At 36.6% G+C, this 25,417-nt stretch overlaps 2 protein-coding genes across 6 annotated transcripts in view; one reads left to right on the top strand and one right to left on the bottom strand.

Moving 5' to 3' along the window:
• The window catches only part of MED12L (mediator complex subunit 12L), a 193,037-nt gene that overhangs the window by 43,975 nt on the left and 123,645 nt on the right, over positions 1–25,417 (bottom strand). For all 5 annotated transcript variants that reach the window (XM_060767713.2, XM_060767714.2, XM_060767715.2 and 2 more), the window contains 6 exons: positions 12,726–12,873; positions 12,228–12,346; positions 10,758–10,901; positions 9,346–9,509; positions 7,584–7,715; positions 1,366–1,593 (listed from right to left, as the gene is read on the bottom strand). In XM_060767713.2, the coding sequence (XP_060623696.2) occupies positions 1,366–1,593; positions 7,584–7,715; positions 9,346–9,509; positions 10,758–10,901; positions 12,228–12,346; positions 12,726–12,873 (935 nt within the window). The remainder of the gene's footprint in view (positions 1–1,365; positions 1,594–7,583; positions 7,716–9,345; positions 9,510–10,757; positions 10,902–12,227; positions 12,347–12,725; positions 12,874–25,417) is intronic.
• P2RY12 (purinergic receptor P2Y12) lies at positions 16,801–23,937 on the top strand. Its single transcript, XM_060766774.2, has 2 exons — positions 16,801–17,288; positions 21,568–23,937. The coding sequence occupies exon 2, from the start codon at positions 21,586–21,588 to the stop codon at positions 22,582–22,584; it is 999 nt and encodes a 332-aa protein (XP_060622757.2). The 5' UTR covers positions 16,801–17,288; positions 21,568–21,585; the 3' UTR covers positions 22,585–23,937.

The raw sequence follows: 25,417 nt of genomic DNA, 5'->3' as shown, positions 1-25,417 counted from the left end.
AGAGAACACTAAGGCCTTGAAGGCAGCTGTGAAATATATTACAGCTATATGATAACCAACTGCTTGTTTGTCTGGTATACTATAACAATCCACTTACGTGCTCACAAAATGGCCAGACTAGATGAGACAAAGGGTACAGTAAGGTTTTGGGTCCAATCTGTCAACTATACCACAGATTTCTTTATTGTTTTTATAGAATATAGATTCATGAATTTTGACCATGCCTGATAATTAGACTTAGTTTGTCATCCCAATCACTAGCTGTATTCAAGTTCAGTCAGATCAGTATTCAAGTCCAGTCTGAGTTAAATACCGAAACCATGTTAGAGACAGTTATACATCATACAGGAAAGAGAGAATAAGAAGAAATAAAGACTCAAGAGCCAGCCTCAGTTCAGTCAGAACTGTGTCTATCTCTCAAAGACTTTACCTCTCCTCAGAAAGACTCAGGAGGAGAGAAAGTCTAAAATTCTTGTCAGCTCATAAATTCTTGTTTGATTCTCCACTCTGTTCCCTGTACAGCCAGTTCACCTTCCAAGTAATTAAGATAGTGTGGGGGCAGAACACAATTTCTTCTTCCTATGTTTAGCAATTTTGTTTAAAAGCACATACAATACCAAAAAATAAAAGTTAGGTCTCATATTGGGGTTCTAAGTTGCATCTCTATTCTGCAATACTGAAGACTTTCAAAGAACATATCACATCCAACAGTCTAATTTTATGCAATATATTTCCAATGCTAAACAAGAAATTCAAGATGGGCAATTAATCCATTCTGGGTATAAAATGTTTTTTAAAGAAACCATGAATATAAGTGCTTACAAATACCAAAAATAAATGTACTGTCTGAAATTTATGCAATGAAACACAGGAAGGGCCACACACAGATTGGTAGTACAGCCATTTTCAGTTCCTTCTAACTCAAAATAGAATATGATGCCACCATTCAAGAAGAAAAGCAGTGCAATTCTTCAGAACTGCACTTCCTTTATGATGAAGACACTGAATTAGTAAAAAAAAAAAAGGAGGAATATTTCAATTAAAAATATATAGCTTGGAAAAATCACATTTTGGACCAAAAAACGACGGTTTCTTTTTGTTTAGTTCACCTTTATGCCACAATACAATATATTTTGCATCTTCACAGTGTTGTAAATCTATTGCACTTCAAATGGTAACTGTGCTAATTAAATCCATTTCAGTTCTAGATTATAACACCACAAATTGTGCCAAATCACAATTTATTTATATAATACTTCTATAAATTAACGTAAAAATTAGACCTACCACAAAGATGTCAAAAACTGAAAAGAAATGAAAGAGAAGACTCAGAGAAACACCTTGGTTTTTGAAATGTTACCTTACCTTCCTGCATCTTGATGCCCCATGCATACATTCATTAAAGCATTACACACAAAGCTATAACGACTAGGTGCATTGTCACTCAAGATCTTGCCCAACACTGAATAATTGAGGCTGCGAATTGAGGGATTCTCAATGAAGTCCAACATAAATTCTGGATCCCATAACAAGTTAGAGTTTGAAGGCTGCACATTGCTGTAGATAGTTTGCTTCACTCTAGAGCAGGCACTACTAAATACAAAAAAAGGAAGATTTAGAAGAAAAGATATCAAAACTTTATCTTGTACAAAAAATATTTAAACTTCACATATTTATCAAACCCACCTCATGCCACGAGGAGAGGAAGATAAGAAATAAGATTATTATTAAAATTATTATTGTTATTATTAAATCCTTTGTATTCTTCCATAACTGGGTGGACAAAACTTTATAAAGTATAATAACTGAACAAGTTTACAAAGCTAAGCATCTGAACAGACAGTCCTAAAGACGGGGGGGGGGGGGGGGGGAGAAAAAAACTAAGTGTAAAATCCAAAACATAGACACTGCAGAAACTCTAGGATTGAGATGCGCAAGTTTTGAAGACTAGGGAGCACAATAGGCCTTCAGGGCTTCTTGGATGGTTGCATCTCCCAATAGACCTATACCTACTTCTGCAAAACAAAACAAACCAGAACCATTTTTGCCCAAAATGCCCCAAATATCCTTCAAAGGAACACAGAGGCATGTTTCCAAACAAGAATGTTTGTTAATGTAAATTAGCTAATCAAAAATCAAACTTGCATCATACTCACTCAGCTTCAGATTTCATTCAGCTTTCTAGATTTCAAGTTGAAATCATGTAATAAAAACAATTTTGTCAAAAAACCAGTACAAAATCTTCAAAATGGCCAACAAATAGTGCTAAAAGCCTTTTTGCAAGCTAATGGTGGAGAATACCCTACAATTTTAGGTCCAAAAGTTGAGGCAAAATAAAAATATGTTTACTGTTTACAGGTTGGAATATGATGGAAGATGATTCATTGGGAGGGAATCCATTAATGATAGGCCACTTTTCCCAGCTGTCATAAAAATCTAAAGCAGACTCCTTACAGCAGAGGTCCCCACACTTAAATCTGTGGGCAGGATGCGGCCCTCCAAGGTCATTTACTCGGCCCTTGTCCTAAACTTTAGACTTACGGTTGCTCTAAGTCTGAAATCTGAAGGCACAGAACAACAACAATCCTAATTAACTTGACTATCTCATCAGTCAAAAGCAGGATCATACTTCTCACTGAAATATTGGAAAGTTTATGTTGGTTAAAATGTTCTTCATTTTAAATATGGTACTGTATTTTCATGGGGTTTTTTGTTTGCACAGCTAATAAGATATGTGCAATATGCACATATCTCCTTTTTTTTCAAACTATAGTTTGAAACCGGCTCTCAGCTTTAAAAGTTTGAGGACCCCTGTCTTACAGTACATTTTCACATATTGCATACTATAGTTACATTAACAGAACACTAAAACCAGTATCAATCATCTTGTGAAAGTGAAAATCAATTCCAAAATTTTAGTGTACTAAAATTAAAATGTAAAATTATAAAAGGATGATCACAGCCCATTAAAATATTTATTTATTTATTTTTGTCGTGTCAGGAGCAACCGCTCCTGTTGTGAGAGAATTGGCCGTCTGCAAGGACATTGCCCAGAGGACGCCTGGACGATTATTGATATTTTATCATCCTTGTGGGAGGCTTCTCTCATGTCCCCGCATGAGGAGCTGGAGCTAATAGAGGGAGCTCATCCGCCTCTCCCCGGATTCGAACCTGCGACCTGTCGGTCTTCAGTCCTGCTGGCACAGTGCTTTGACCCACTGCACCACCAGGGGCTCCAAAATATTTGTGCCAATTCCTAAATCTTCTGTCAATCCATTGTATGCATATAATCGTTTAAAATAAACAATTAAGGTCAGGAATCTTAAAATGGACCTATGGTACCTCCTTGCTTACTCCATTCCCGACATTCAGCGGTTCCACCAGTCTTGCTCCCTATATTCACAAATCAGCAAAGATATCTTTAAAAGAAAACCTACAGAAATAGATCTCTCTGTATAAACTCAGCATTGCTAGGGCTCTGGTGAACATCTATGGGAACTGTGCCTATCCACATGATATATCCATGAGTGGACCTATATGCTTTGTGCAGTCAACACAATCTCAAATATGTCAATATGTCAGGTGCAAAAAACAACAACAGGATCTTCAAAAACATATTCCCGTGAAAGCAGACTACACTGAATGTACATCATAATAATTTGCTTCTAGTCAGTTGGAGAATCTCTCTGGGGGACTGCCCCAAGCTTGACACACTGAGGAAGCACATAAAAATAACAGTATGCTTCAACTGAGAAAGAAAGGAAGGGAAGTCTCAAATGAGTCTCCAGATTCTGGACCTAACTGACTATTACAAAATTCATGATTCTTAGAAACAATTGACAGATATAAGCCAATTCAGTAAATTGTTTATTAAGAAAAGCCTGAATGCAGCTGGCTAATTCAGAGCATTCAGCGTACTAATCTCCAGCTCATAAACAGAGGCCAGCACTCTTCAGCATTCTTCCTTTACTTACACATTTTGTGAATTAAAGCAGGCAAATTAAGAATTGCTGCAGTTCCAAAGTGTCAGTGCTGTGATATTGCAGCTGGAATGAACCAGGAAGCTGATCTTAATGCAAGACTACATTGTTCTCTCCATTATGGGACTCAAGGTAGCTCAAGTTATTTGTGTTCAATTTTTCAAATGTCTTCTCAAAGTAGCTATAATGCATGCAACTTCTTTTTTGTTGTTTATTCGTTCAGTCGCTTCTGACTCTTTGTGATCTCCTGGACCAGCCCACACCAGAGCTCCCTGTGAGCTATGACCACTCCAAGCTCCTTCAAGGTCAAGCCAGTCACTTCAAGGATACCATCCATCCATCTTGCCCCTCTTCCTTCTTCCTCCCATTTTCTCCAGCATCATTATCTTCTCCAAGCTTCCCTGTCTTCTCATTATGTGGCCAAAATACTTCATCTTTGACTCTAATATCCTTCTCACCAGTGACAGTTGGGCATTGTCTCCTGGAGTATGGACTATTTTGATCTTCTTGCGGTCCAAGGCACTCTTAGAATCTTTCTCCAGCACCACAGTTCAAAAGCATCTCTTCCTTAGCTCAGCCTTCCTTATGGCCCAGCTCTCACATCCATAGGTTACTGCGGGAAATACCATTGCTTTAACTATGAGGATCTTTGTTGCTAGTGTGATGTCTCTACTCTTCACTATTTTATTGAGATTGGTCATTGCTCTCCTCCCAAGAAGTAAATGTCTTCTGATTTCCTGGCTTCAGTCTGCATCTACAGTAATCCTTGCACCTAGAAATACAAAGTCTGTCACTGCCTTTACGTTTTCTCCCTCTGTTTGCCAGTTCTCAGTCAGTATTGTTGCCATCATCTTGGGTTTTTTTATGTTTAACTGCAACCCATGAACCTTCTACAAATACACAAATTAGTACAATCAATATGTAAACCCATGATATTCTCAAATATTAAGTCAGGGAGCACAGTATATCCTGTATATTGCAGAGCTCATCCCTTAAAAGTTTCCATCTCATATGTACTCAGAAGTCCAACTCTTTATCTATAATCAACACATTACACTCTTGTTGTTCTGCTTCTGTGCTCTGTATTGTCAGTTATATTGAGCAACAGACAATAGTGAAACTTTGTGAGCTAAATGTTTTCTACACATTTATTTCCAAATATTTTCCTTTTAACGAAAGCAGAACTTAGTATAATAGTTCCTACTTTCTCAGTAGAGGTGTGCTTTTTTTAAAATACTTCCGAATTACAATTTTAAATAACTTCTTTGTACTGGAAAATTTATGCCCTGTGTACTTAAAAAAAGCTTTAGAACACAAAGGAATTTTCATCATGTTATCAGAAGCTCTGGAAAATTTAGAAAACACCAATCATTTAGAAGCAAGCCAATGGATACTTTTTAAAAGGAAGTATAGTGAAAGTGAAAAAAACATATATAGGAAGTCACAGGCATTTTATAGGTCAACTGGATGGGACAGTACAAGAGAAAGCTGCCAGTTTGATGTAAACTGGAGGTAAGTATTAAACTTTGACAATATTTAATTAAAACATAATGGAGTATTTCAATGTTATGATATTTTATGTTCTTACTCTGTTTGGGAAATCACAATATTATTAGAAAAGCTAACCACTCTGATACAACAGAACCTCTTGATCTGCTCACTTCTATTGATGGAAAATCTTATTATTATTATTATTATTATTATTATTATTTATTTTTATTTTTATTTTGCCCTGTTTCCCCAAAGGGACTCAGGGCAGTTTCCAGCCTATAAGACAAACATTCACTTTCAGGAGGCAATGTATTAAACAGAAATATCGCAAGGAAGTGAAGCAAAAATTCTCAGAACTGAGGAGTTAAACAGAACCTAAAGTATGTCTAAGCTAAAGTTAATAAGATCAAGGCAACTCCATTCTAAGTATATTAAGTTTACCCTTAGAGATAACTCTATTTAGAGTAAACAACAAAGAGAACAGGTGTGGGGATTGTTATGGAGTAGAACATTGCCTTAAAAGTTTCCCATGTTTCTAAATAAATTTATTTGTGTATGGAATGATATTATTCTAATTCTCAGCTTTAGCTTTTGGGGTTAGTGATGATACATGCATCTCAATGACTAAAATTCAAGTATTTAAATTCAGTTTTCTTGGAAAAAACAGAGATCTTTAATTAGTGCTGTTAATGTGTTTTGTTTTTGTTAGCAACACTTCTGCTAGGCTGAAGCATGGGGCTGAGCCTGCTTAAAATTGTAAAGCTACAATACTGTTCCATAATAGCATTCTTCTTGATAATAATAGTTTAGAATCATAGGAAATGATCATAGTAAAAATCTATGAAATTTGCTTTAGTCACTGTCAGAGAAAAAACTAAGGTCCAAAATTGGCTTAAAACAGACAAGGTAAGGCCTTAAATATACCTCAAGCACTGGACTCCAATATACACCAAACATTGTGGACAATGGTCAGGGAAAATAAGAATACAGCTGAGATCTACACAGATTGTGATGTCACATCTTTCACCAGTCAGAGATTATTTCCAACATTCAAAGTCCATATCGAGTTAGTTCCAAAGCTATCAAGTCAAAAGAAGTCTTCTTTATCTTTCTTAGTCTTCTCATTTAGATCCCTTACTACTTTTCTTATGCACTCACAGCATTTTTGGCATTTTAACATCAAAGTAATTCTCCATGAAGTACTAATTCCCTCTGGTCACTCTGGAGTGGAAAATAACGAAGTATGACCATCTCCAAATCTCTCCTATTTAAAATATAGACTGGTACTCTGTTAGGGAGAAACAATGTTGTAAACTAACCATATGACACAGCTATAAATGACCCTAAAACCTACCTTTAAACCATGCAACCATACCAAGGGCAGATGTACTGAAGGATGATAGATCTAGCCACCTCTTGCAAGTGAGTCATGGTGCAACAAATTGTGACAGGACCATATAAGGTACTAGTTTTTGTTCACTGCATCACAGCTCAGTTGTGGAAGGGGGTGGGTGCATCGTTCTTCAGTGCCCCATTTATCAACATTGCAGAATTCCTACAGTCAGTATTGCTGCCTGGCTTTTAGGGTGGGTTTTAGTGGTCTGGATCTGGAGATTGGGCCTATCTATAATAATGTAGTTAGATATCCTATTTAGGAACTCATCCGTAATTTTAAAAGCATGTAGGAAACTCCTGGATTGCTGTGTGATGACGGCATGAGGAAATAGAAAGAGTCAGGGTTCGGTACTCCTAATCACACTGGGTTAGGAATACTTGAATAGGGCACTAACTTCAAACAAACATGATAGGAGACATCCTTTTCCTTAATGGTGAAATAAAGAAATTCATTTCATCACTACTAATACTGAGACAAGAACTCTCCCCATTTTGTAGTACTGAAATATATATATATCTAGTGCAAGAAAGCCTTATCATGTTTCGAAATTACAACCTGCTTCAGAAAAAGGGAAAAAATGGTATAGGTAGAGAATAATCTCTCTTCTAAAAGGGCCAATAAGATTAAGTAGCACAAGAAATGTATGTGTAAGGGCCAATGCATTAAATATGTAGCTCAAGTTACAAGACAAAGCAAAAGATCCTATTACTACAAACCTGAAGAGATCTCCAAATTTGCTTCTGAGATGGCTACATGACACATAGAGATCATAGAGATAGGCTAAAACACATCTTTCTGGAGAAGAGCATTCAGATGGATTAACGACATGTTTGACAACACCACATAATCTGGAAGAAGAAAACCATATATTTTAGGAAAATGAAAAGTTAATATATATACACAACGCGTATATATATATTTCAGAATCTGCTCCTAACGATTGAACTCCCAAAATTTAAAAAGTGGTACCGGTATTGATATCTAATTATAAGAAAACAGTTGTCACATTCATCTATCTGTATGATTAGCTTTATTCAGATATTATATTTCCAAAGTGTGAAGAGGGATGAAGAGGTGCATTTTCCAATTTTAGCACCCTCCACTCCACTTTATATTCCCTCTCTGAGAACAAAGAACTTGTACCTGAGTTCAAGTCAACATACAGTAGTTACAAAGCACCATGCAATTGGAAAGCTGTTCCTAATCACATGGAGCTCTGCAACCATGTTCAGCTCACTGTGTTCTTTAGTTTCTTTACAGATCCATAAACATCAGGTGGTTTGACTTTATCCATAAACAGGAGGTGATTAAAGGTAGGATGGGGACTAGAATGGACCCATGTCTGTGGCTCTCTGAATGGATTATAACATATGTGTCAAACACAAGATCCACAGGATTAATGTAGCCCTCAATGAAAATGAGTTTTACAAGCCTGGATTATAATATTTTAATATTTCATAGATATCCCTGTAATGTCCCAATGTAATATGTCTCATATCCAGAGGTGGCCCTAGGTAATTTTCAATGGTAAGCAAACAATATTTGCCCTCCCCTCCAACCAATCACTGATATATATTTTCTGTTCGTCGTGGGAGTTGTGTGTGCCATATCTGGTACAATTCCATCATTGGTGGAGTTCAGAATACTCTTTGACTGTAGGTGAACTATACATCCCAGTAACTACAACTCGCATATGTCAAGGTCTATTTTCCCCCAAGAGCACCTCAAGAGTGCCCCTGGGCAAAATAAACTATTCTGTAAATGCTTACTTTGCGTAATGGGTTGAACCGCCCCTGCTCATATCTTATTTGTACTTTATGATGTATAGTCCTACTTGTAATCTGGAGGTGTTAGTTAGTTTTTGTTGGGCTATGGCCAAAATAAAGTATCAGTCAAAACCTTTACAAACTTTGAAAATAAATCTACTGAATGGGCCTATTATTTATGCAATTGTATATAATCAGGAGTCCCCTACTGCCTATAATAAATAATAAATTGACGCCTCTAAACAAGCATGTCTAAGGGGAAATTCAAGGCAATCTCCTAATAACACATCTCTCAAGATGCCTTCAATAATATCACTTAGCCTTAAGTTCTTTGTTTTTAAAAATTAAAAGGTACAGGTGTAGGTGAAAGAGAATTTCCATTCCCAAAACATATCTTTCCAAAAATTTAAGCCTCTTTACTTATTAAACTTGAACCCCATGTTTCATATAAGGTGTTTGAAGAATACTGAGTATGTGACTGCACCATTATCTATCAAGGATCAAGTCATTTAGGTGAAAAATAAGGATGTACAAGACATCTTCAGTTCACTTGTCTAAGGAAACAGCAACATACATTTGCCTTTCTCATTCTATAAAGATTTAGATTTCTCACAGACTTTTCAAATATATGTTAGTGACAGAAGATATTAAATACTAACATGCAAAAAGTGTAACATTGAGGAGTTATTAGAAAAACATTACCACTACAAACCCTTCAAAAACCTGAGCAGTTTGGTCTGGATTCAAAATGAGGCAGGCATGGTAATGCCTCAGCACAGCAACAATGCAAACACACAGCCCTGTTGTGTAACTTCCTGCCAGGCTGGATGACTTCAGCAGAAGCTCAGCTTCCACCACACTCAGCTCATTCAGCAGCTAAAATTAGGAAGGAAAAAAAGATAAAACATTAACTTTAGGATCCCTCTCCAAATTAAACTGCATAAACATTTCCAAGAAAGGTTCCTGGGGTGTTGACAGGTAAAGCATTTATGTACAATCTCCGCGTCTTATCTGTAGAATTTTTCAGGGAGTCCAGACAATATTTTCAATCTGTAGCTCTTCCACTTCTTCCAACTACTTCTATTTTCCTCTTTTCTTCACTTTGACCATTGTAAGCCCTCTTCTCTTAATTGGAAGTACCTACCTCTTTTAGTTTAGAATAAGAAAAAGTTTCCACATCTTTCTGTCTGTGTTAATTTGCAGTTTACAACTTAATTGCTTCTGAAAACTATACAGTTTGCCCATACCCAGACTCTCCCAAATAGCATGGCCAAGCTGATTAGTGAATGCTGGCACTGTGATCCAAAGAAGTCACTTTTCCATTCTGTTTTCCCAAATACTTAGAACAGATGATAAAAGAGTTGGCATGAAATTGTAATTGATTACCATAGTGGCAATGGGGATTGAACAAAAAGGTTCTCTAAATTTGTGTATCAAAGAATTTCTGCTAGAGCAAATTGATGTTGATTGAAAATATTGCTGTGTATGCCTACCAACAATGAAATTTCAAGCAAATTTACTCCAACATCTCAAATGTGTTATGTGAAAGTGGCACCTGGATAAGATTCTCACCACTGCAGCCTTACAGTAGCAAAGGTTGAGTACCATACATGTTGAGTACCTCTCAGTACAGGAAGTGTTTTGGATTTTGGGAAATCTGTGAAATGGCAGGGATCCAAGCGTAATGATCAGCATAAACCCATGCCTCCAGCCAATTCACAGATTCTCACTTATCTCCAACCATATGTCAATTTCCAGTCTTGTGTCTTGTTCATTTGTTGCTTGGGTTGTGTCTGAGATGTGAGTCTAGGGAAAGAGTGAAGGATTAGGGTTATAAGGAACCCAAGGTATCTCCAGGAGATCTCCAGCTATTCACTTGCAAGATAATAAGCAGGATCACCATTGTCACATCAGAGGTGGAAATAAGAGGCTGCCAGCAAAACATTTCAGATTTTGAAGTAGTTTGGATTTCTGGGTAAGGGATGCTCAGTCTGTATTGATGCCGTATGTGTGGGAAAAACCTAATAGGGCCTTTCACTTTGTACCATTTTCACCTGTGTCAGCCAACTAAGTGAATTCGCTTTTAAAGACAAGATATCAATACCCAAACAAGACAACTGTTACCTGAACAGCAAAGTCAATAAGGCCATTGATATTTAGAGCAGGCTCCATAAGATCAAATATAAGCTGTATATGGTGAGCCAATGGAAGGTGGTATGATGTTCCTGAAGCAAAACTAGTAATCTGTTCCAGAACATTGTTGGAAATCTGTTTTAAAAACAAAAGATGCAACAAATAAAGGACTGCAGAACCCAACATACTGTTATACTATGGATATATTGACAAGTAACATTTATTATTTTAGTACCCTATAAAACTCCTTTTCTTTTAAAGGCGAACAAAAGCAATGGAGTGTGTTTGGAGGCTCCTCACCCTAAAGTGCCACCACAGTTGCTATAAATATCTAAATCAGCAAAACTGTAATGCTCAGGAAATTGCTTACTCTCGCTTTTTCCTAGAAAAAGAAGAAAACACAATGAAGAGCAGTTGCAAAATACTAAATTTGGGTACACCTACACTGTAACCTATGGGGCCACGGTGGTGCAGCAGGTTAAACCACTAAGCTGCAGAACATGCTGACTGAAAGCCTGGTGGTTCAAATCCACAGAGTAGGGTGAGCACCCGCCATTCGCCCCACCTTCTGCCAATCTAACAGATCAAAAACGTGCAAATGTGAATAGATCAATAGGCACCGCTTTGGTGGGAAGGTAACAGTGCTCTATGCAGTGATGCTGGCCACATGACCTTGGTGGTGTCTACATACAATGTTGGTTCTTCAGCTTAGAAATGGATATGAGCACCAAACCCCAGAATTGGACTCAAATAGACTTAATGTCAGGGGAAAACCTTTACCTTTACCTTAGGCTGTAGCCTACACTGCTTTGGAAATATGGGAGTTGTCATTTTACAAGTTCTTTAGGTTTCCCTGCCAAAGAGTCCCGGTGCCCCCGCAAAGTATAACTCCCAAGCACCCATAGCATTGAACCATGGCAGGTAAAATGGTCTCATACTGCATTAATTCTACAGTGTAGATGGACATAGTAACATAATACAGTTCTCTTAGTTCTTCATTAATTCTCTTATATTCCAGTCACAGCAGCTGTGGTGTGTTACTTAAAATGATATATCTTTTGGGTGTTTGGAATATTAACCACAGATTGCCTTTTTTTTTATATGGTCGACACTGAGAAAAATACACTCTATGTTATTACATGCAAAATTCTCTATAGTTTTAACATGATAAAAGCCTTCTTATTATCCCCATTAATCCACTTCAAACTACTTTCAGGTGTCTTTTCACAACTTGTGCCTTTGGGAAGGGCTTTTCTATGCCAAAGGTAATTCAAAAATCTCTCTCCTGCCTATTAATCCTATTCTGTTCGAGCCTAAAAGATTTGGTAGTAACTATAATGAATTATCTTCTGCCTTTCTTTTTCTTCTTTATCCTGTCTGAAAACAAAACATTTTATATCACACTAGAGGTTTATAATGAAACACAGAAATGGCCAACATTGTAACTTCTGTTAAAAGTACCTGATATGTCACCTGGTGTTGATCGAAGTATGAAAGCTGCTGCAGTTTTGTAAACACTGTCTCTAAAGTTGGAAAGGCTTCTTGCTTGTTCTTTCTGACTTTCTGACATTCATCTCCAGCTAAAACATTTTAAAACTCGTCACATTTTTGCAGTAAACAGACTTTATACAATTCTCCATCATTATATTTCTAATGCATGCTTTTATGCCAAATTCTAATTCTAAGAAACTGAAGTATGAGAATGAAAAACACAAAGATGATTTATTTTTCTAATTACATTGATATGTGATTGGCATTTATATCCTGACTTTCAATGGAAATGACAATAAAGCAAAGTTTATAATAAAAGCATCAAACTAAGGCATATAAATGCATGCAACCTTTCTTGGGAAACAAAGGGATTCTGAAATGTTAATAACTGGGCATGTTATAACTTCATATGTGCTGTGCTCTATTAGAAGCCATTGAAAACTCATCACTGAGCAGCTGGGTAATTACCGCTCATTTCAGTAGTGCTTTTCTTATTTAAGATTTTCAAGATATCTTTGGTAATCTTCTTTAACTGATGCCTTGCCTCTTCACGTTCCTTGCCAACACCATAAAGAAGAATCATGCGCTGGTTACATTCATGATTTGAAGATTCGTCCTTTTAATCAAAGGAAACACAAGAAATAAAAAAACAATTGTATAGAATGAGGAAGACATTGAAACTTTACTAAATTTGTGACACTAAGCCAGTTGAGAGAGATTATTTGCATTTACTATTTAAACCAATCACAGTAGCTTGCTTTTCACAACATTAAAGTAGTTATTAACTGCTATCATTGTTATTTTATTCATTTAGTATATTCCACCTTTCTCATAGTACTGGGACTCAAGACAACTAACAACATTTTAAAAACATTACAAATTTAAAATATATTTAAAACTTGATAAAATTATTAAAATAAAAGTTAATTAAAATTAATTAAACAATTGATAGTTAAAACATTTAAAATTACAATTCAATAAAAGATTAGAGAAATCATGAAACTCTGTAACACATAATTAAAAGCCCATTAAGAGTTATATCGAACTGCAATCCCTCTCTTGAGAGAAGGTTCTTCGATACAACAAAGACTTTTAGCAGAACAGGAAAGGAAACAATTTTCAGTTTGTTCGCTCTTCACCTGTACACATTCCAAATCTGCTTCAGAATGTTGGGCTTTATTCACCTGCATGGCAGGTGAAAGTGGAGGTGTTTTTCAGGCCCAGACACTAAAGAGTAAGATACGGTGACCTATCTTTTGTTGCATACCTTAGAGCAAGCCTGCACAAGCCCTGGCCCTCCAGGTCTTTTGGCCTCCAACTCCAATCATTTCTGCCAATTGAATGAGCTGACTAGGGCTTCTGGGATTTGGAGGCCCAAACACCTGGAGGGCCACAGGTTGTGCAGGTCTGCCTTAGAGGCTATCCATCCTGAGCATGTAGACTAGAAAAAATACAATATGATAAAACATCAGTTTTTGCTGAACAAAATATAGTTCTAAATCTTCACAACAAAAGAGAAAAAAGGCATTAAGGCTAGAACACTTCAACTGCCTGAATTGTACACAACATCCAACTTTCTTCCTCTCAGTTTAACTCCACTAGCATTGAATTTGGTGCTTTCCAATAAATCATAACTACTCTATTTGGTTTCAATTTCTTTGAAAGTACATTACAGAAGAACTGTAGTTGTCATGGTCATCGAAATGTATTGTAATTCTAACTATATTGCACCAGGAAGCAAATGGTATGTAGACTGCAATCCTAATCATTTGAAGTCTGGTTAAGGTTTGATTTTAGCAAAGGGATTAATGGATAACATCTACCAAAAGATGAACAAGTAAAACAAGATAATGTTGATTCTCCTGAATGTGTCTACAACATTTGAGACCACTGATCATGTATCCTTCACTTCACTGTGTAACAAAAGGAGAACTTATCTGCTTGGATTTTTAGATAACAATAAGACATGGTCATAATGGCCTCAGTCAAATCAAAGTGTCACATGTGTTTAAAGTTCTGGTAGTCCTATCATAAACAAGGTATTACATAACTATTCCTGGAGGGACACTGAAAATGATTAGGGGACTGGCTCACATGGCCTGTGAGGAAAAGTTAGAAGATTTGGGTGTGTGTGTGTATATATATATGTGTGTGTGTGTGTGTGTGTGTGTGTGTGTGTAGTTGGGATCTATTGCCCTCTCTCTCTCTCTCTCTCTCTCTCTATATATATATATATATATATATATATATATATATATATATCCCAACTTATTGGAGGGTCAAGTTGCAGGTCTGTTCAGTAGAAAACCACCATTTCCCCTCCCACATCGTATGAGCTTATTCTCTCCAGAAGTCCATGACTTTGGCCATGGCTTCAGGACAGACAGTCAATCTGAATATGCAGCAGTGGTGGAATCTTCTCATGGTAAAAATGAAACCAGAATCCTCTTTAGATCCAACTTAGAGACATAACAGCTAAACCAGTGCCAGGTCAACACTATACAGCTGTTATAAACAAAATTGTGTTTTTGTTATATCAAAACTTCCTGCATGCACATTTGTGATTTGGCTCCCTCTTTCCTTGTGTCAACAATTATACTACAGCTGCAAAACAACTAAACTAAAGAAGGACTTAATTATTAATGGTTCCATAAGTATAATTCACTCATTCCAGATTTTAATTCTTCACACATAACCTCTGAGCAGCATCACTAGCATGGAGAAGTCATTTGAACATTGGATTATAACTCTGGAAATTAGGGTTGAAATCCTACACAGCCATGGAAACTTCCTAGATGATTTTGAGAAAGTCTCTTGGCCCAAGAGGAAGGCAAAGGGAGTCTCCCTCTGTACAAATCTTCCCAAGAAAAACTTAGGGTCGTCTATACCAGCAGTTACTTAAAGCACACACAAGAAGACAAGAAAAATGACAGACATATTCAGACAAAGAGAAAGTACATTTTCATATGAAGCACAATGAATTCATCCTCAGAAAGCTTTTAAAAGGGATCGGGGGGGGGGGGGGGCGTGGAGATTAGACTGTCTCATGAGGACAGCTGGATCAAAAACTATTATTCACAATGGACATTTTGAAATCTTCATATCTGAAACAGCCCAATGCTAGACAAAGAGAGACAGTTATTTATTTATTTATTTACATTATTTATATCCTGCCCATATCAGCCTGCAGGTGACTCAGGGCGGTCTACATATCCACACAATTCGATGCCATCGATACATACATTCAAAAAACAAAAACAATTAAGTGCATTTAGACAAAAAAGACAGTGAAATAACAGTTTAAAAAGAGCTATATCCTCTCGTTCCAATCCTCATCCGTTTGTCTGCCAACCCCCGAAGTAAAGACTCACGAATAAAGACACAACAACCAAGTCAATGGGTTCAAATTGGGCAGCTTTTATTTAACGTTACCTATTTAAGTGCTTAACCTAACTCAAAGGGGTGTCGGGAACTGGTATAACAAACCCAGGTAGAATCACTACCCAATCTTAAGACAACAATTTTCGGGCGAAGCACCTGGGTTTCCTGGTAATAACCCCGGACCACCAAGCAAGGGAAATGAGTGAGGAGTCTCTTCTAAAGATCTTGCAGCCTGACTCCTCTCATTTCACGGCCATTTGACTTCACTTCACCTTTTTACTAAACAGTAGGTGAGTGTTTAACTTAATGGCCTATCACCCCTTAAGGGGGTGCCTTAGGTGCACACCGACTAATGGATTTCCCTAACTATTTTACGCTAGCCTATTTAGCGATAGTCCACCATTCTATCTAGCCCCTAAACAGTATAGGGTAGGCAAAAAACCCTCCCCTTGAAACAAGAAGGGAAAAAATTCCTACCCGGTTCCATAGGCAACCTAAATTATACTGTTGATGGGCGGGAGTGGTGGGCAGCTTCCAGGGTCAGAATGAGCCTGGGTGGGGGCTGGCTTGTATAAACAGGCCACACCCCCTAGTCCTCTGGAAGGTTCCATTGGAACCCATCCCTGCCTCGTGGGAGGCAGACAAACCATTTTCTCTCTCCCCATTTCACGGGGAGAGGAAACTTATTCATCGTCTTGGCCATTCCTGGGTCATTCTCCATCTCAAGCTTGACTATTTATTCTGGGGTTCCGAATGCTTACTCGAAGAGCCAGGTTTTTACTCTCTTCTGAAAAGTCAGGAGGGAGGGGGCTGATCTCAGGAAGGTGCTCCAAACCACTGAGAGAGAGAATTATGTCTACCATTTGATCTGCCCCTTTCTTCTTTCTCAATACTGCTGATCAATAGTAACTTTGTGTGGGGCTGGACAGGGTTGCTGAATTACACAGAAATGCAATTTCCCTATTTCAAACCAATAGAAATTGCCACCTTGGCAACTGTAGCAAAGAAAAATATGCACAGCCATGAATCTGTTCAGAAAGAGATTTGCTGTTATCATCTTCAGACCACAAAGCCATTTGTTATATCATGAACGTTTGGGTTACATAATCTGCCAAAGAGCTTTTAAATTATATTATGGTGCACAGTTTTTTTCCCACTTTTGGAGAAGTGTTGCTCACATGACTTACACCAGAAGGCAAGTGCTAGAATCTGATAAAATCTATTCCAGAGAACACCCACAGACCTTTTTATCTTTATCCTGGGAAACTGAGATTGTATTGTTGTTTTTAATTAGGTTTTTAAAATCAAAAGTTCTTCTCTTTCCTTTCAGGAAAAGTAAAAGAGAGAGAGAGAGAAACCGAAGCTGTTGTCCAGAATTTGAAATGGATAGTATTCTAGGCAGCTGCTTAAAATCAGACAGCATCTGAAGAAGGAAACCCATGACTTCCTCTTCTCTCTCATGACTGAAAAAGGTTGTGCTGTGGCTGTATAGGACAAGGCTTTCTGCTGATGGAGTCTGCAAACTAAATACTACCTTTTGATTATATAACAAGAGAAAAATATTTCAGAAGTCAGCACATTCTCCCCACCAGCAATATAATCTCCCAATGCAGGAAAATCCAAGTATTCTGTTGATTACAGCTGATTAAGGTAATGTTTTTAAAATATTTGCATTTTATACTATTGTACAAATGACTGTGAGAAATTATACTTTAATATGCACATTTAAATTTGTTTTCTGATGCATGCTTTTATTTTTGTAATGTTCTAAAATATCTGAAAATACATCCTACAAACAATGCTATGGTGAATCTTATGCTATAAAAGGAATAAAACTACCAACACTTGAATGATAGAAGGAACATGTATTACATGTGAACATTATAAACTGATGAGTTTTTTTATACATACTATAGAAAACCAGCATAAAATACTCCAAAAAGGGAAATAAATTTCAGTATTTTACATTGTGCGAACATTTTAAATGCAAGTTTAATGCTACATCTTTGCTATTTCCTTTCTGAACTTATTTTAGTATGTTTCAATAAATAAGAAACTTTAGACACCCAAAAGTATCTCTTTAAGTGACTTGAACTGATCATAGTTTGTAGGAGTCAATATATGAGACTGATATTGATGCTGCCTAACTTTTGATTTTCTCCTGACAACTCCAGCTAAATGTCATTTAGATTACTATTTTTCATCAAATCCTGCTTGCTGCAATATGCATTGTTCCTTCTTTGCAAAAGAATTTGTACACTTGCTTTTTTAGCATATAACATATTCCACTGGTGGTCTAATATGAGAAAGAATTAATTTTGAAAATATAATAATGATTTATTTTTTTCCAATCCCCCTCCTTTTTGGACCAACTATAGACCTGAATAATCAGATGTGCATACTAGATTGCAGGATACTACATTGTAGGATACGCGCTTTGAGTAATATTCTACAACAGATCCAAAGCATATGGTATTTTATGCTTGCCTGCTTGCTTGCTTGTTTGTTTGTTTGTTTTGGAGGAAGATAGAAGCTTAGGTTTTTCATTCAAATATGTAGATAATGTTATTTTCAGAATGAAGCATTTGCATAAATAAAAAATTTAATTGATAAATCTCAATTAGAATACCAGTTGAAAACTGGGAAACTCCTGGTGTTGATGGATGATAGACTATTAGCCATGCTGATGGATTGGTTTTACTTTGGGTACATTTCCATTGTAGAATGGAATTGGACACCCTTTAACTACCATGGCTCATTGCTATCGACTCCTGTGAGTTGTAGTTTGGTGAGGCACCAGCACTCATTGCTGCAGAAGGCTAAAGATATTGTAAAACTACAACTTTGATGATTCCATAGCATCGAGTCATGGCAGTTAATGTGATGTCAACTTGCATTAATTCCATACTGCCAATGCACCCTTAGAGTCAAGATCATTTGGAAGAAAACAGATTCTCCACACCTGAGTTTAAATGTTATGTCTGTGATCCTCAACACTGGTTATGCTTCAATGTAACTGCAAAGGTAACTTTTCGAAGATGCCAATTTGAAATTGAGCTTAGAAGGGAAAACTGTCATAATGGGTCACCTTTGGCAGATGGACATGAGGAAGAACTAAGCAATAAATCTTTTGCAGTTTGAAGCATTTATTCTCAAGGACAGCAACAATGAGCAAAGAACTTAAATGATATCTTCATGAAAAAGCACCAAGACTCCATAGGACGCAATCATGGCAATTAAGGTAGAATATTGTGCCCTAGTTGTGTAGTGTGAATGGGTCCTAGATCTCTTCACTGCACAAAGCACATATCTGCCCACTGAAACCGATGCCATAAAAAGCTAGGATACAGGAAATGTGAATCAGAAAAAGGCACCTTCTTCCACATGTGGTAGAATTGTACAAAAGCAAAAAATTCTGGAAAGCAATTCATGTCACCATTCAGAAGATATTACAGGAACAAATTAAATTGGAACACTTTTTTATTGGGCATTATACATGAAAAATTAGAGGAAAAATAAAGATACCCTCTTTAACTATCTAAAAATGGTGGCCAGAATAGTATACGTGCGACACTGGAGAGTAAAAGAAACCCCAACAATCAATGAATGGTTGACAAAAATAAAGGAAATCATGAGTATGGAGAAATTAACACAGCAACTTACATATCGGCAAAATAATCCGAGAAAAGAAACAGACTGGACACTTTTGATCAATTATATGAAACAAGAGAAGATGAGGATAATATTATAAATAAGAAGAAAGAATAAGAAGAGAAAGAGTTAGACTTTGGGATTGAGTAAATAATAACAAGAACTAAAAGACAAGTGATGAAGAGGATGAGAAACTTACCGGTTTTCCCCACCCCTAGCCTTCCCTCACCCCTTCTCCCTATCCACACTTCTCCACATCTCACGCTGTACCCCCATTACATCCCTAACGGCCCTCTCTTTTTTTCTCTCTTTTACCTAATTGGAAAATTTAAATTATTTTTTTTTAGAAAGCTAGAATGTCAAATTAGTGAGAGACAGAGTACATATTAAAGGACTTGTAGTTAAAAAAAACTGTTTCCAGAGACTATTGATGGCATATCTCTTCTTTACACAGTTCCACGGGGATGTTAGTAAGAGTGCTACCAAAAAAACATACAACCATTAAGAGGTGCACATTGCTTCCATATTCATCTGATCACTTACACCAGCAAATGTTTGAGCAGCTGGAGTTAAGATAAGATTAGTTCTGGAACAGTGTGAAAAATAATATGACCTATGATGGATAGTTTTGTTAAGGAATAATAGGATAACGACTGCAATTACCATGAAAGGCTGCAGAGTATAAGATGGATGGTTTTCCTATCAGTGCTCTGCTCCTCCCATAAAACCATTAGATTGCTGTAATATATTAAGTTCATGCTAAGTGGCCTGAGGATAAAAGTATAGAGAAAATTATGAACAATTCCACCTCTCCCCCCCCCCCTCTATATATTCAAACTACTGCATAATGGTGATGTAAATTTTTGCTTATCTCCTTGTACTGCTCAAGAATGAAGAGTTCCAAATGTTTTCTTCCTGATAAATATTATGAAAGCTTTTTGCATATGTTTAATAATTTTTCACATTTCAGAACTTTTGCTGAGAAAATTTTCTGGGTGCAAAAAAAGCTTGTCTTGTGCAGAAATATTTTTTTCACTGTAACTATTTTGTACAAAAAAACTATTTTTAAAAAAAATGAAAACAATAATATGGCTCTTCAACTTTTGTACAAAATGAAGTAGTGTCTCATATAAAATTAATTTTTCACCAAAGAAAGTCCCAAATGCAACAAAAGGGGCATTGAAATCAACAATTTTCTTGATGGAATTTCTCAGTATGTCTTGGATCTTTTCATAAAGGATGAGATGTTTGGTGAGCAGTCTGTACATCTCTAATAAGAGACAGGAAACTGTTCCTTAAGCTGTGTAACTCAAAAGCAAATCTTTTTCCATGGGAACGACTTGGGGATGTTAGGACCAATTTCTGGTCCTTCTGTGCATGTTTAGTCAGCCACTAGATGGCACCAGCAACATACAAAAATGTTGGCTAGTTTCAGAAACTTCTCAGTGCCTTTAAATGACATTTTTACTAAGAGCTAACAAAAAAAAAGAATAGCCAAATAAAGCATCAAATCATCTAGGGTCAGCTCAGCTGACTTGTATCATCACCAGGTGGTATATACTGCACAAGAGACTGGATCTGCAACAACATTTGACTGAGTTCTTAGTTATACAATTTATTACAGGCTACTTATTATATTGAAATGAAGAACATTCCTTGAAATGCTCCAAAACACATTAGAAGAAACATTTCTTTTCTACAAGCTTGATGCTTCATACAGCACATCACAGGTTGTTCTCTATGCAGCTTAGGTTATGGCTATGTACCAAAATATCAAATCCTATATGGCTAGGATTTCACAGACACAATGATATCCCTAAACCTGGTGGAGTAGCAAAATGGGGGGGGGGGGGGTGTTAATTATGCTTGGCTCTAGAACTCCCTTTCCATGAAGGCCAGGATGCCCCCATCCTTGTTGTCCTTCTATTGTCATGTTTTTATTTTGTCCATTTTTAAAATTATTTCAATATTGTTAAAAAAATATTCCATTTTATTATTGGCCTTTTGTATATTTTTAGCTACATCTTTTGTATATTTTTAGCTACATCATTTATATGGTCTTGAATTCTGGTTTGGAAAAAGGTATGCTATAACAACAATAATACTGGCTGAGGGGTATGTTATATTACAGGTAATAAACAGATACATTCTCTTTGTATAGTGTAACGGCCTTCATTTTGCTGAAAGTTGCTCACTCAGAAACATCCACTAAAGAAGTATCTTTCATTAAAACCATTGCTGGTATTTGTAACTGATCTGCTTTTTTTATTCTGGGTAGGAAGAAAATACAGCCCAAATGGACCCTGGGTACAGTCCTTCTGGAAACAGCAGCAACTGCAGCACTGATAAAAGCATGAATCAAGTTCTCTTTCCCTTGTTGTACACATTTATTTTTGTTGTGGGAATAATTATGAATGGATTAGCCATGGGAGTCTTTTTCCAGATTGCCAACAAATCTAATTTTATCATCTTTCTCAAGAACACGGTGATTGCTGACATCCTCATGATCCTAACTTTTCCATTCAAAATTCTCAGTGATGCAAAGCTGGTGTCCTGGGAATTGAGAGGGTTTGTCTGCAAAGTGACTCAAGTCATATTTTACTTCACCATGTACATCAGCATTATCTTCTTGGGCCTCATAACCATTGATCGCTATTTGAAAACTGCCAGACCCTTCAAACCAGTCAGCTCTGACAATACATTGGTATCCAAAATCCTATCTGCCCTTATCTGGATATTCATGTTTTGTCTGTCTCTTCCTAACATGATTTTGACAGACAAGAAGCCGACACAGGAAAATGTGAAGAAATGTGCAGACCTGAAATCTGATTTTGGTTTAGTATGGCATGAACTTGTTAATTATGTTTGCCAGTTTATTTTCTGGGCTAACTTTGCCATTATAGTTGTGTGCTACACACTCATAACACAGGAGCTGTACAAATCCTACAAAAGAACAAGAAGCAAAGGAAGCACGAACAAAAAGACTGTAAACGTGAAAGTATTCATAATTATTGGTGTGTTCTTCATTTGCTTTGTGCCTTTCCATTTTGCCAGGATTCCTTACACCTTGAGCCAAACAAGAGATGTTTTCAAATGTTCAACCCAGAACACGTTGTTTTATATAAAGGAGAGCACTTTATGGCTGACATCCCTAAATGCATGTTTAGATCCATTCATATATTTTGCCCTGTGCAGATCCTTCAGAAGATCTCTCCTAAATCTATTTCATAAATATGTAACCAAAAAAAGGAGAGAGCACAATACGGAAACAACTGATGAGCAGACACCACTGTAGTCCAACATGAAACACATTAATACAGTCAAAGCAATTTTGCACCCTCTTGAGTGCATGCATGTGTTCTAACGGCCAATTCTCTCACACCAGAAGCGACTTGCAGTTTCTCAAGTCGCTCCTGACACGACAAAAAAAAGTAGTGGTGTTTCTTGCTTTGGTGAAGATTAATAATCCTATATTGTCCATGATAATAATTGTATCATGAATAGAAGCATTCACACATACCTGCCACTGCCACATTTTTTTAGTCTGATGGAAACATTGAACTATACTGACAACATTCAGCTATATAGCGAAACTCTTCTAAAAAAACTGAATAAGCAAGCAGAGCACTTAGAATAAAAATACCCAAACATTTTAATATATTGATTTCTAGCCATGTATACAAATATATAGAGAAAGGCAATAAGAAGTGTAATTTCTGTAAAATAATGGACAAAACTGACACTTATATCCAGAGGAAAAGAGTTCAGCTGAACACATTTCAAACAAGTAATTTAGTAATGTGTCAGATGGCAAACACTTAGGGACAGCTTCAAATCTAATGTACAGGTTTAAATTTCAATCCGCTGTCCATCTAGGCTAGGGCTTAGAATTAATAAATTACAAACAACAAAGTTATCCATAACCAATCATTTGGGGGATACAATGAGGATGTAATACATTTTTATTGCAAAAGTAATATAATGGACAATAGAGAAGTTATTTTATTGGTGTAACCGTTTCCAGTTTCTTCTAATAATTCATCAGAGGTGTATTGGTAACAATTAGTTTATCATACAGGTAATGGAAAGTAAGAGAAAAGCAATGGACAATGGAACAAGTGATGTCAGAAGAAAAATTTTCAACACTGTAATGAAAACCAGTTCATTTTCATACAGTGTAAATTAAAAAACTCCTGGCCAACCATGAAGAAGTGGTAAATAAAAAACAGCATAGAAAAACAGCTTTAGCTAATCTAATCCTGGACCACTAAAATGAAATCTTTCTTCAGATAGGTAGGCTCTTAGATCAAAACACATTTGGACTTTCTGTTTCATCAGCTTAGATTTCTTATGGTAGTGATCTCTTGGGTATTTAACTTATTCTGAAACTGTTACAAGGACATTCACAGTTCTTAAACTGCCTTCAAGAGATTTGGTTAGTGACTGTAATTTACAGAAAATATACAGAATTCATTTTCTTTGTCTAAATTGCACCAATAATTCCATCCTTGTTGTATACTTGTATATAATCAACAACTTGTAAACAAGATAGCCTTTGTGATTTTATCAAACTCTTACTTTAAAAACATGTTTAAGCTTTATCAGAGGAGGACATTTGGGAAATAAATGCTATCTTTTCAGAAGTACAGTTTCCTTTTTTCCCTCTTCATTTTTATTTAACATTTTGTTGTCTCATGTTGAAGTGATAATAATACATTGGATATTTGTAGTGTTTATGTACTTATCAGTAACAGTCCGCCAAATAATAAGGAAGCAAATACAATCAAACTTTATTATAGTCCAAAGATCCAATTTGCTCATTGGTAAAAGGTGTACAAGTGCCAACAGATTCATAGTAATAATATATGCTCTGGTTGCTCCAATTGTTCGGATTTGAAAGGGAGTGCCCCAATTAATCCTTTGCAGTCCCACTCCTCCTCCCAGTTCCCTCTTCACCTTGAGATTAATTCAACTGCTGCAAACCATATTCAAAGTGAAATGCACTCACTTAACAGGGGAGTAGAGGAGGGAAGGACCTTGCCCTTCTTCCTAGGGCCTGTCTAAACTTGGGAAAAATCCTTATTCACTCCATGTTTTCATGGTCTGCAGAGACACTGTATTTGCCTGTTTGAGTGTCTATTCCAAAAATAGTATCACCAGCAAAATCATGTAGGCCACACAGGTTGTTGAGCGGGCTATCTTACCACCCAGTTGGCTGGATTTCATAAAGTTTCTTCTAGTTTCTGATTGGACCACAGTCTGGTTCACATTTTTGAAAGCAAGTCTCCAGACTTTGAATGCACAGAGTGATAGAACAAAATGTTAGGTTACTATCCTATCCAAGTGCTTTATGACAAACAAGCCATTCAATCTGTTTAGCCAATGAATGAATTTTATGGCCCAGCCTGTCAGTTCAACATTCATTTCTCTGGGTCAATTCTACAATTATGCAAGAAAGTCTAGCTGAAATTTGTTTTCCAAAGTTTCTTGTGAAGAGTAAATAGTAAGCAATGGGACCAATGGAGGGTAAATGTCTATTATTTAAGATTCTATATTATCCATCGCTTTTCACTGCTTGCTTAAAGAAGCAGTATTATGCATTCTGAATATTTTGTTAAAAACTGAATTACACCTTATGTGGGTTATTTAAGGTTCTCCCACAGCCTAAAGTGGAAGGGAAATATCTGAAAATGCTACAGCGCCAAGGTGAGGCAACCTCAGAGAAGATAGGGAAGAAATGCATTGCATCAGATGGCTGGAAGATACAAGATAAGAGAATGCAACCATACAAGGTGATGAGGTGAGAAAAGGAGGCAAAGAGATGAGATGTACAAGTACTGCAATACAAAAAACAAGTTTGTGTCTTGGTATATAAATAAAAACAATAACAACAACAATAGCAAAGAGGGATCAAGAGCAAAAGTGAATAGAAGGTGCAAGAGAGGGATGAATGGTAGGAAATCCCCATAGCAGGTTCACTTTAGGGTCATCATAAGTTATACAACAACAGTTGTTGGGGAAAATGAAATTAAGAGAAGCATTACAGAAATAAACATTGAGACTTTGGAAAAACTATAGCCTGGAGTATCACTCCTACAATTACCAACCAGGATGGCCACTAAGAAGAT

Source organism: Anolis sagrei, chromosome 3 (assembly GCF_037176765.1).
Source record: "Anolis sagrei isolate rAnoSag1 chromosome 3, rAnoSag1.mat, whole genome shotgun sequence".
NCBI classification, from domain to species: Eukaryota; Metazoa; Chordata; class Lepidosauria; order Squamata; family Dactyloidae; genus Anolis; species Anolis sagrei.
This window is presented reverse-complemented; position numbering and strand designations above follow the sequence as displayed.